The sequence below is a fragment of the Labeo rohita genome, unplaced genomic scaffold (assembly GCF_022985175.1).
Source record: "Labeo rohita strain BAU-BD-2019 unplaced genomic scaffold, IGBB_LRoh.1.0 scaffold_116, whole genome shotgun sequence".
Classification (NCBI taxonomy): Eukaryota; Metazoa; Chordata; class Actinopteri; order Cypriniformes; family Cyprinidae; genus Labeo; species Labeo rohita.
This window is the reverse complement of record NW_026127296.1, coordinates 132,839-145,068: the sequence shown is the minus strand read 5'-3', so window position 1 is coordinate 145,068 and position 12,230 is coordinate 132,839. Positions and strand designations below refer to the sequence as shown.

The following is a 12,230-nucleotide window of genomic DNA, read 5'->3' as shown; positions in this document are numbered from 1 at the left end:
TGTAAATGTTGTTTGCTATTCTTTACCCCTAGGGTCATTTTGAAAGTAATAGTAAAAATCTAACAATATAAAAGCTTTGCAGCAGTAGCTTTCTGTTTCAGTAAAGGAGCTGAAGCTAAAGGAATCAACCTCCTGAACCTCCAGGAAACATCAGACTATCTTCAGGCCTTGAAAATAAAAACAGGTAAACAAGAGCAATTTGACAGCACTTGGTTTTTATTAAGCTTATTTGAAATCAGTTAATTTAAAGTGTATTCATTTCACTAATTTTACAAGTAATGTGTTCATTTATTTTGTTTATGTATTATGCTGTAACACATGTCTGCTTGAACACAGTTCAGTATATTCTCATAGTTGTCAAAAATCTTCAGCAAGTGTTTTATAATGGATGCTCGTTGGAGATGCATGTTTTGGAGAGGTTTGTGAGAATCTTTGGTGATTATGTACATATGGGCATCAGAGAAACTACAATGTCGAAACGCCTTCAAATCGCTGGTTTTTCACACATTCATAATGTTTTTATTTGTGATCGTGATTCTAAATGGATCCATATAGTAGCTCCCTACCAAAAGCTACACTCGATGCTGCATCATTTGATTACGTGAGCTGAGGGTTATAAATAGATGTGAGACATACACATCCTCAGGTTGTCTTTGTCATCAGAGACCGCATGTGTGCGTCACGCTGCTGAAAGCAAGTGAAAGTGAAAGTGATATCAACGTACTTGTCATCTGACTTTGAATCTTTTTTGGTACAATCAGGAAAAAGCATCAAGAGACTTTATCTGCTCATCTCTAGGAAAAGGCATGCGTGAGCACACTGTTCGAAAAAAAGGTACGGCTCTGTCACTGGGGCAGTACCCTAAGGTACAAAAGTGGAAAGGTACCAATATGTACTAAAATGGACCTTTAAGAGGTAGGTGAGCAGAGGTGGGTAGTCCAGGGGTCAGAAAGTAAAAGTCCTGCCATATATTTGTTCCACCCATGAACTGATGAAATGATTTCACCAGAGGTGGAACCAAGTCATTCTGTTCAAGTCACAAGCAAGTCTCAAGACAAATCCCAAGTCCTCAAAGAGTTAAAGGTAATTGACAATGAAGTGACTAATTAAATGATGATTGTGCATTAGTGATGAACACCTGCTGTTACTGAGAATTACAGAGGATCAGATGTTGATGTTTTATTGGTTAAAATGATGCTACCATCATGGAGATCAGTGTTTGCTTTAGTTGGTCTTTTGACCCTTTTAGTAATTCAAAGTAAATTGCTTCTAAGCAGTTGCAATATTGTTTCACAGCAAGTGTTTGCACATTATTGAATCAAAAGCTTATGGTAACATAAGAGATAACATGTTAGATAACATGTTTTGCTTTTAAATCATTTGAGTGAACATAATGTAATGGCTATTCTTTGGTTTGTAGATTGACACAAATTATCAAAAACAACTGGATAAAAAGCCAAATAAAGAAATGCCACTGTAAAACTTAAATATTGGGGGGAAATTTGCAGCAGCTCAGGCTTTTAGACCTGAACACTTATCATACGATCCTCAACAGTGGTGACAATAATTCTTCATGCTGTAGTAGATGATGGGAGTTTTTACTATGGTGTTATCCAGCATGCATTGCAGCATTACAGATTTTGTTGATTGTCACCATTGTTGAGATTCATATGCTGGTTCTTGATGTCTGTGTGTGTCTGAACAGCACAAAAGCTAAAATATTTACATGCCCCACGTATAAAAGAACGTTCATTAATTTTGAATTATCACAACTGAACTATAATTCCATGCCAAGCTTCACAGGACTGGTTTTTCAAAACCTAAACTTGAACACAAATAAAGCTACTTTCCATATAATCAGATCACATACAGTCTTGATCTCACTATTTTACAACACTACAAACATTGTGACACAGAGAGATCTAGCATAATTAGTCAAGGGTCTAGAGCCCAACTAAAGCAAACACTGATCTCCATGATGGTAGCATCATTTTAACCAATAAAACATCAACATCTGATCCTCTGTAATTCTCAATAACAGCAGGTGTTTATCACTAATGCACAACCATCATTTAATTAGTCACTTAATTATCTTATTAACTTTAATTTTTTTGAGGACTTGGGATCTGACTTTAGACTCCCTTGTGACTTGAAAGGAAGGACTTGGTTCCACCTCTGGTGAAATCAGCTGACTGAGTTCATGGGTGGAACAAACATATGGCAGGACTTTTACTTTCTGACACCTGGACTATACACCTCTGCTTACCAACCCCTAATGGTACATTTTAGTACCTTAAAGGTCCATTTTAGTACTTTGAAAGTACATATTGGTACCTTTTCACTTTTGTACCTTAGGGTACTGCCCCAGTGACACACTGTAAAAAACAACCTATAGAATCTACTCAATATAATGGGGTAAACTGATGTAACAATTTGCACTTCGTTTTTTGGGTAGATTCTATCCTATATATTTGAGTAAAGAAAACCTGAGTTTATGAATCTACTCAAGAAAATGAGGTAAATTGAAGTAACAATTTGCACTTCGTTTGTCTATATATTTGAATAAAGAATACCTGAATTTAACAGCTATGACAAACTAAAAAAAAGTAGATAAAGTCTACACAGCAAAAAGCCCAGTGTTAAATGAACTCTCACGGGAGTTTATTTGAGTGTTAACATGAACACTGAAGCAGTGTCAAAGTTAATGAGGTAATTAAGTGATTCATTGAGTGATGACTGAAAATTATTGAAGACACCAAAATGTTTGTCACCATTATAGTGGTCAGTGTTAGCATTAGTTGGGCTCTTGACCTGTAGCTTTTTAACATTAGCTTTTGTTCAACTGTTTAGTTAAACTAGCCAGACAAGCCAAAGAGCAAAAGTCATGCAGTGGTGATAATTCTGTTTTAAAATAAACTTAATTTGAGCCACTGAAACCATTTAGAGTTCTATATCCTTTATTTATTACAACTGCCTTGTGGTTTCACAGCAGCAAAAAAATGATAAAGCCTGAATTTTTTTTTTTTTTTTTTTTTTTAATTTTGAATGGACTTCTTACAAGCTCCTCCGATCAAAAAAAAACTTTCAAAAGCTGTTCTTTTAGGCACACACAGACATCATGAATCAGCATATGAATCTCAAAAATGGTGACAAACAGCATATTCAGAAACAGATCAACTCTAAACATCATGGAAATCATCAGCTCATAATTTATTCATGCCACAATGCATGATGGGAGATATGGATGAGTTTTGATTGGCTACAACATACGTTTTTGCTGGTCACCATTGTTGTGATTCTCATGCTGATTGTTGATGTCTGTGTGTGTCTAAATCTAAAAACGTTTATATTTTTTCCAGTCAAATAAATTTCAGAAACACCTGTCTGATTAAACCAACATAAACAAAACACAACTCACTTATTCTGATTGCTACTTCATGACTTTGTCAAAACATATTCAAACCCACAAAATCTAATTTCTTCTGGTTTGTCTGACTGTTATAACTTAATTACAACACCCAAACAAAATCTAATATTAAGAAGTTACTGGTAAAGAGCTAAACTAATGCTAACACTCACCACTATAATGGCAACTTACAAAATTAGATTTTCTCCTTTTGGTGATTCTGCTTATTAACATCAGGCGTCTTTAATAATGGTCAATCATCACTCAATGAATCACTTAATTACCTCATTAACTTTGACACTGCTTCAGTGTTCATTTTAACACTCAAACTCCCGCGAGAGTTCATTTAACACTGGGCTTTTTGCTGTGTAGACTTTATCTACTTTTTTTTAGTTTGTCATAGCTGTTAAATTCAGGTTTTCTTTACTCAAATATATAGGATAGAATCTACCCAAAAAACGAAGTGCAAATTGTTACATCAGTTTACCCCATTATATTGAGTAGATTCTATAGGTTGTTTTTTACAGTGCAGTGCTGTACCTTTTTTTCTGAGAGTGCACCGCGGTTCATTTCCTATCCATGTGTTTTCCGAGGAATGAGCTGCTGTGCGCGTTGATGTGGCTAACGGCGCGTTTCCACTGGCACGTAGCGCGCGCGGCGGAGCGAGCGTTTTCAATTCATTCATATGGAAGTTGAGCTTAAACGCTCGCTTTGTGCATCATGGGAATGTTCAGGTTCAGAGCGCCGCAATTATAAAACGTGAGGAGTTACTCGAGGTGCTGACTCGTGCAGTAGCCAGATTAAAGCTTGCTTTGTCGGCTACAGAAGCAAGAAACACCCAAACGCAGGAGTTGCGAGCGTCTTATGGAGAAAATAAAACAACTGGAAAAGGTTAAAACGCTGTCTCAAAACACCCAGCAAAAGAGACAACGCCAGACGTCTACACAATGTTAAAATTTGGTTAGTGAAAAATGAAAAGACGTCTATAAAAAGACCTCCAAATTATGTCTAAATGTGGTTGTAAAGTGAAAGTTAAAATACTTCTTTTTCAGGCCTGATTTCAACTGAATTCATTATTATATTGTTATGTAAGACAAAATAAGACAATTCACAAAAAATACAAAAACATTTATTGACATATTGATCTTTCACCTAAAAAAACACTTTCCTGATTCCCAAACCTGCATTTGATTAAACAAACTGTAACATTATGTTGTGCTGCACAATATTATTGGGGAAATCATTATATGTTTCAGTATTCTTTTAATAGAACTTTCCAAAGAGCAGTATTTATTTTAAACAGAAAACAGAACAACGACCAATTATAACCACATTAGAACATATTTTAGCCAAAAATGTAAATTCTGTCATTAATTACTTACCCTCATGTCGCTCCAAACCCACAAGACCCTTTTGTACAGAAGGCAAATGAATATTTTTTATGGACGCAGCAGGCGCAGTAATATCACACAGCGCCCGAAATTCGGTCACAATTTCAAAAAGCCGGTCACATTGGAAGTTACCTTGCTGGGAACTAATTTCAGGCGCTGCGTGATATTACTGCGCCTGCTGCGTCCATATTACAGCAGCAAACTTCCTTGACTATTACGCCGGAATGGGAGTGTAGTTCCTAATCTTATCGGCCTAGAAAAATCACAGCTTTACATTTTCTGCCAGTCTTAGTGCACGATATAACTACAGAAGAGTCGAGATTTAAATAGGACAAGGGTTGGAGCTAAACTTTAAAAAGAGGAAGAAGATATTACCAATATTATGTGAAAAAGTTGAACACAGTTAAAGTAAAACATTTTGATTCATAAATATGAAAATATGGCATCATACATACATCATATGTAATGATATTGAAAGGAGTATTTCACTTTCAGAACAATTCACAGATCATTTACTCACCCCCTCGTCATCCAAGATGTGTATGTCTTTTTTTCTTCAGTCGTCAAGAAATAGTTTTTTTTTGAGATTTCTGGAAATTTTCCCATATAATGGACTTAAATGGTGCTTCGAAATTTGATCCTCCAAAATGCAGTTTAAATGCGGCGTCAAATGACTGTAAATGACGAACAAAGAAGGGTCTTGTCTACCGAAACGATTGGTCATTTTCTTAGATAAATAATTTTTTATATACCTTTTAAGCACTGAAACTGGTCTAGCACTAGGGCTGTGATTCTGTGAATCATGTGACCTTTCCATCTGATTACGAAGCATCGCCAACGCCATTCACAGCCCTAGTGCTAGACCAGTTTCTGGCCAAAGATATATTGGTAGAAAATATATTTATGCAAATATATTTTTTTGGCTTCTTCTTTATATTTTGGAAAATATATTTTAGATGCAGAAATATGTTTTCCAAAATGTAAAGAAAAAGCCAAAAAACATCAGTAGAAAATGGATTTATATACATATATTTTGAAACATATTTGAGCAAATATATTTCTTAGTCATTTACAATATTTAAATGTATAAATATATTTTTAAAAATGCATATTTCAAAATACAGTCATTTTAAATTGTATGCAAAATGCTGTAAAATTACTAATATCTGTAACATTAAAAACTCATCTGTTTTATATTTTATAAAGTAATATAGCATTATTTTTTTTAAATCAACAAAGAAAATGCATTGAGTTGTGTGTTGTAGATACACAAATCTCAACAGTGTTGACAATCAACAAAGATTTATCTTTTTCTGGCAATCTAGTAGGTTATTTTGTGATGTTCAGAGCTAATTTGTTTATGTGAATATTTTGGCACCATTGTTGAGATTCATGCAATGTCTTCCTGATGCTTTAATTATCAAAACTGTATAGAATTAATAGCTGATATTAAATATCTACAGACCATACTGTGAAACAACTGCTACATGATGATAAAAGCTTCCACCAAAGATAATTTGGTAACACTTTCTATGAAGCTTGCATTTATAATGCATTATAAGGACATTCTTAATGCATTATAATGCATGCATAATGCCTTATAAACAGCATTATGTTATATAATTTTATAAATAATCATAACAACAGTTACATGGGCACTATAATACATTAATAATACCCGTATGAAGGATTATAAATGCAGACTTCATCTGGTGTTATAATGTGTTGTACTCAAAGTTATAAGCACAAAAAGGTAAGTATTATAATGCATCGTAACTGTTATTATGATTATTTATAAAATTATAAAACATATTAAAATGGTGTTTATAAGGCATTATGCATGCATTATAATGCATTAAGAATGTCCTTATAATGCATTATAAATACAAGCTTCATAGAAAGTGTTACCAAGATAAAACTGATCATACAAACTCAAGAGTCAAGAGCCCAACTAAAGCAAACACTGACCTTCATCGTAGTAACATCAATTTATTTTCAATAAACATTAAATGTCTAAACCTGTTCATTCTCAATAAGAAATTTGAAATGTTGAATGAAATCTGGTTAATCTGGTCAGTAGTGTGTGAAGCTGTGTAATAATGTTATAATGTTGAAAATTTCAACAAATTTGTTACTTCAAAAAATATCTTTTTTGTAAGATATTTGATGAAAATTTTCCTGTAAGCGTTTATATATATGTATATATTGGTATATTTTACTTTCATTTTATGGTTTTTACTTGGTAGCCATTGCTGCCTAATTTAACCTTTTTCTTACCATGAATTTTTACAGTGCATACAAAAATGTATTAAAATATATGTACGTAAATATATTTTAACAAATAAATTTGTATATATTTGAAATGTATTTTTATTTGCTGTATGGGATTGCAGTACTGGTGTCATGTTAATTCTTATTATTTGATATTTATCACAGTAGCATGCCAGTGTTGGTGAACTGCCTAAATAATTGTTTCTCTCTTTATTTCAAGACCCTAATATAAAGAAAAATGTCTTGGATTGATCTCTTCTGCCCTGACAATTCCGAAAGAAGGGAAAGTCTTATCCGCAAAAATCAAGAGCTTCACGTCTTAATGAGAAACAACTTCCGAGCCACCAACCAACTCATTGATGTTCTTAAGGAGCACTTAGGTTTGTCCTTCAGTAAGATCACCCTGAACGAGAAAGCTACTGTGAAGGAGAACTGTGACAAAATCATTGCACGCATACGTGAGATCCAGGCAGAAGTGGAGAAGATTAACCAGCAGTTGAAGCAGAAGCTGGAACCGACGCTGTATGAGAAACTGAAGAACAAGTCTCTGTCTGAATGTGACTTTCAACCAGTTTTAAATGTTGTTCGTAGACTTTATCATTTAGCAGCCATTTCTTCTGCTGTTGCTTTAGTTGCTTGGCTAATTTCAAATGTAACCATGATGACAAGCATTACAGTGACATTTGGTTTAATAGCGATAGGGGTTATGGGCTGTGTTGTGTTTGGGGTGTTATGCATGGGGATTGGTCTGATTTTGGGGAACATTGTAGGAAAGATGGAGCGTGATCGTCTTGAGAGGGCTTTGAAAGAGTATGACAAGGCTTTGGAAGAATTCAGGCCAGCATCTGAAAAATATCAGGACAGCATAACCTATGTCAGGATAAGCATTCAGATGATGCAATAACTACACAATCCTATCAGAGTTGTCATTAACAAGTGACTTTTCTTATTCTCTGACAGTTTTGTGTTGTTTTTCAACTAGAGATTCATAAATATTAAGACAAAAAGAGCTAGATGTATAATGGGGAAGATGCTGATACGTTTAAAAAATGTCATAAGCAAAATATATAATTTTCCCACTTATTTCACAGATGCAGATGTATTTCTTTCATGGATGTCACATTTTAGCTGTTCAGATAGTAGGCATGCATTCAGATCTTTTAGGTGTTTGTTAAATGCCATGTCTACACCTGGTCTTCTGTAGCCTTGCCTTCAAATTAATGAAATAAACTGTTTAAAATGTTAAAATGATTCCTTGTTTTTCTTTAATATAACTTTTTTTCAATGCAAAAGACAATTTTAATCAGGATGTATTTTAAAGCAGTAGTTAACATCACATGATCACATGTTAATATGTGTTGCTAAATGCAAGTGCTTTTCTCTTGACCAACAGAAGGCATCAGAATGCAGTGTGGCATCAAGTTGCTGTCTTTGCTCTTCGGCAAGAAAGATGAGCTCAAGAAAGAAGAGCTGATAAGGTCCACCCAGACCCTCCACCACTATGTGCACAAGTACTTCAGCATAACCAACAGACTGTTAGAGATACTCAACGCTCACCTGAATCAAAGCCCTTCTGATGCAATTGAACCAAATGAAAGTGAAAGCATTGAGAAAAATTGTGCCAGAGTGAGAAATGTTATGCAAGCGATCCTGGATCTTTCTGAGAGTGAGAACAAACACGTCCAAAAGGAAAAACACGATCTTTATAGCCTGATTACTACATCTGAAATGTCACTGGAGGACAAGGCTAAACAGATTAAGGATCTGAATCAGAAGACCATGGGAACCTTGGGGGAAATGTTCGGTCCTGTAGTCGTGGTTCGACTGGCGAACAGTGATCTGATGAATGCAATGCCTCCAGTGGAAAGCCGTGAATCCCTGTTGCTTACACCCGGAGATCTAGTTCAGAGCAGCGCAAAAATCACCAAGCTTCTGTCTAAACCAGAGAGCCTGGATGACGCTCTACAGTTAGTGCAAGATGCCTTGTTTGCTCTGACAGAGCGCTGCGACTCCTACAATGACATTCTGTGTGAAGTGGAAGCCTACGTCGCCATTTTATCTGAAACATGTAAAGCGATATTATAAAGATTGTCTCATACTAAGATACCCAGAGAGAGTAGTGAAGATTATGCTTAGCTGTTTTCCTCCACACCACTTTTAATGTTTTATTACTTTTTTATCTTTTATTATTATAAGATTTAAATTTTGGTGTTGAGTCCTAATGTGATGTGAAGGGTGAACAGAAATGAGAGAGAGAAGGGAAAGTGCAGCAGGGTATGGAGTTTTTACCAGTTCTAGCTATCTGTTCAATAAAAATCATCAATATTTGCAAGTCTATTGCTGGCAACAAGCAGCTAAACTCTTTGCCTTACAGTAACAATCATAATCAAAAACAGCTGCCCACTGTGTATGTTTCTTCCACAGATTTTGATGCATTATTGATACTGACAATCTGAAAATCAAAACATTAAAGTCAGACTCTGTCAAACAGAAAAAGCAGATGGTGTTTTTTTGGGTTGCGGTTATCCTCAGCTCATTTGCTCATATTTAATCTACTAAATAATTTTGTTTTGAAAATAAGCATGTCTTGTTTTCGGATACGGTACAATAAGAGGATTTATGTAATTATAAGTTCTGCAGTAATAGTAATAAAAAGAAAATAAGAGCGACAGGTGCCTGATAGCATCAATTACACGACAACCTTTCCTAGTACGTTTTCCTCCATGTTTGCAATATTTGCACAAGGGAGCTCAAAGATCTCATCTTTGGAGAAGACTGTTGATTTTAGACCTAAAAAATATAAGTGTTACTATTAGAATGCATTGTGTACCCACTCCAACACTTACAGACAATAATAATGATAAATGCTGACCAATAATTAATTATATTTTATAACAAGCATAATGTAATTTGTTTTTTTTCTTGTCATAGCTATGCATGACTACACACTAGACAAATGCAGTCCAGGTGAATACATCTCAATTTAGAATTAACTTCATAATGCAAAATGAATTAATGGTTCAAACTGCTTTCGGACGGCGTAGTATTTGGGTCTCGAGTAGACCTCTGGTGGGCAGAACTGTAACGCTCCTGTAAGCAAGACATTGTATGAGTAATGTTTTTCCAAATATTTTTTAAATCATTTTAGAATAGAAAAAATAAAACAATGCGATACAAAAAGCCAGCTCACCTATATATTTCAAGCTGTGATAGCCATCGCTGTTAAGCAGGTGACCGGAGCCGAAGTCGATCAGTTTGAGCTCCAGAGTGTTTGTGTTCACCAGGATGTTGTTAGCATGAACGTCATTATGAAACACACCGCGGTCTATGCAGTGCTGCACCACTACGACTAACTGGCACATGAAGCCGCGTGCGATGGCTTCAGTCAGTCCCTCAGAATCACAGATGAACTCTCTCAAGGTCACGCACGGTTGAGGAAACTCCAGAACGAGTGAGCAGATCAGGGGCCGATCAGACCACTCATACATTTCTATGACGTAGGGGCGGACAGGAGGACGCCTCAACATGAGCAGCAGCGCCACTTCTGTAGGCAGACGTCTGGAACAACCAGGCTGGAGAAAAACATGACAAGACGATAATGAAACATTAGTTAGCTGTAGATTTACATTTAGATTCTGCAGAGCAGCGGTACATCTTTAACAACTAAACATGTATTTTTAATCTTTGCCAACTTACAATTCGAAGAGAACAGTGGTTGTTCCATTTCCGCATTCTTTTGATGGCAACCTGCAAAGAAAGAAAGAAATTCATATATTTATTAACTGGCCTCACACTCTCCAATCTGTAATTTATTTTAAACACACGTTTGGATCAGGGTCTCTCTACATAAGGAGTAAAAGTGTTACCTCTCGACCGTCTGATTTACGGATCGCCTTGAGCACCTTGCCGTAGCTTCCCCTTCCTAACAAATCTTGCAGTTTGTATAATTTGGACAAATGTTCTGAAAAACAAAAGAGGTTGCAGAACAGGTTCAGTTATCTTATATTAAATTACTGTACCTGTCTGATATCAAAACACACTAAATAAAAGCCATGTTTCTTAAAAAAACTAATGTTATTTATATTTGTTAAACAAGCAAACTAAATATACATTGTTAAGGTTTAGAGTAAGTTGATATCAGAATTACAAACTAATAATACTTTAAAATATTACTGAAAAATAAAATAAAATGGACAATAGAGCTGACAGCACACTCACTGTTGGTTGGCTTGTAATCGAGGACAGACAGTTCGGGAACAGCCGGATCGCTGTCAGGCTTGTTCTGGAGCTCAGAGGGACCCGGGACAGGCTCCGGATCGGGATCGGACTGACGTGGAGTAGGAGACTGCACTCTTGTCCGTCTGCAACGGAGGAAAGGCTTCTTTACGGCCTTCCATGCTCTCTTGAAGAAGGCATGGATTCTACTCATCCTGTTGCCTCGTGTTTCTTCATTCAAGAAAAACAGAGAGGAAAATATTAGCAACATGTGTGACCACAGATTAAACAACAATGATCAATAAATATGACCCATTTAAGAAAACACTGAAGAAAACAATGGAAAAGCAGCGCAGTGGATTTTAAAAACACTTAAGCTGTGAGCAACCCCTTACAACTGCCACAACTAATCAATAAAATCTGTAATGCAAACATTTGAATATATCAGTCACAAAACATACAATTCGAGTATTTACCAACAATACAATGATTTGGTTCAGTTGTTAATACTAATCTCACCTGTCGGGCTTATGTCAGCAGGAGGCTGTTCATTCACTGCTGTTTCTGAAGCCCTGTTTGACTGTGAGTCAGCGGGCAGTGAATCGATGCTCCACTCTTCTTCATCATTGACCCACTGACAGAAGCCGCTGCAGAAGCTGATGGTATCCAGCCAAGCAGCCGCTTCTGTCTCATGAACAGCACCCTCAGGCACGGACACGGATGTTGGACTCATCGTGATGCCGAAAGTGGACAAACTCTGTAAACTCGAGTGTTCAAGTTCTGCAGACTTTCGTCGGTAGAGTTTCTCTATCATTATGAAAATTCACTCAAGTGACAGTGTCCACAAGCGCTCAGATTCACACCTTCACCGACAGTAAAGAGAGTCTGCAGATACCGTGGAGTGTCGTCGTCACAATACACGAACGTTCGAAAATGGAACGCAACAG

At 36.1% G+C, this 12,230-nt stretch overlaps 1 protein-coding gene across 2 annotated transcripts; it reads left to right on the top strand.

Annotated features, from left to right (window-relative positions):
- LOC127157680 (single-pass membrane and coiled-coil domain-containing protein 3) lies at positions 1-9,665 on the top strand. Of its 2 annotated transcripts, none has more exons than XM_051100938.1 (2): positions 1-184; positions 8,462-9,665. In XM_051100938.1, the coding sequence occupies exon 2, from the start codon at positions 8,473-8,475 to the stop codon at positions 9,151-9,153; it is 681 nt and encodes a 226-aa protein (XP_050956895.1). In that variant the 5' UTR covers positions 1-184; positions 8,462-8,472; the 3' UTR covers positions 9,154-9,665. The 2 variants fall into 2 exon arrangements, with proteins under 2 accessions (XP_050956895.1, XP_050956896.1); XM_051100939.1 differs by lacking the exon at positions 8,462-9,665 and adding an exon at positions 7,289-8,325 and having other exon boundaries at positions 81-184.
- Positions 9,666-12,230: the final 2,565 nt, after the last annotated feature.

Excerpts from the sequence above, each read along its gene's own strand:
- LOC127157680 (XM_051100938.1), top strand. The coding sequence starts at position 8,473 with ATGCAGTGTGGCATCAAGTTGCTGTCTTTGCTCTTCGGCAAGAAAGAT.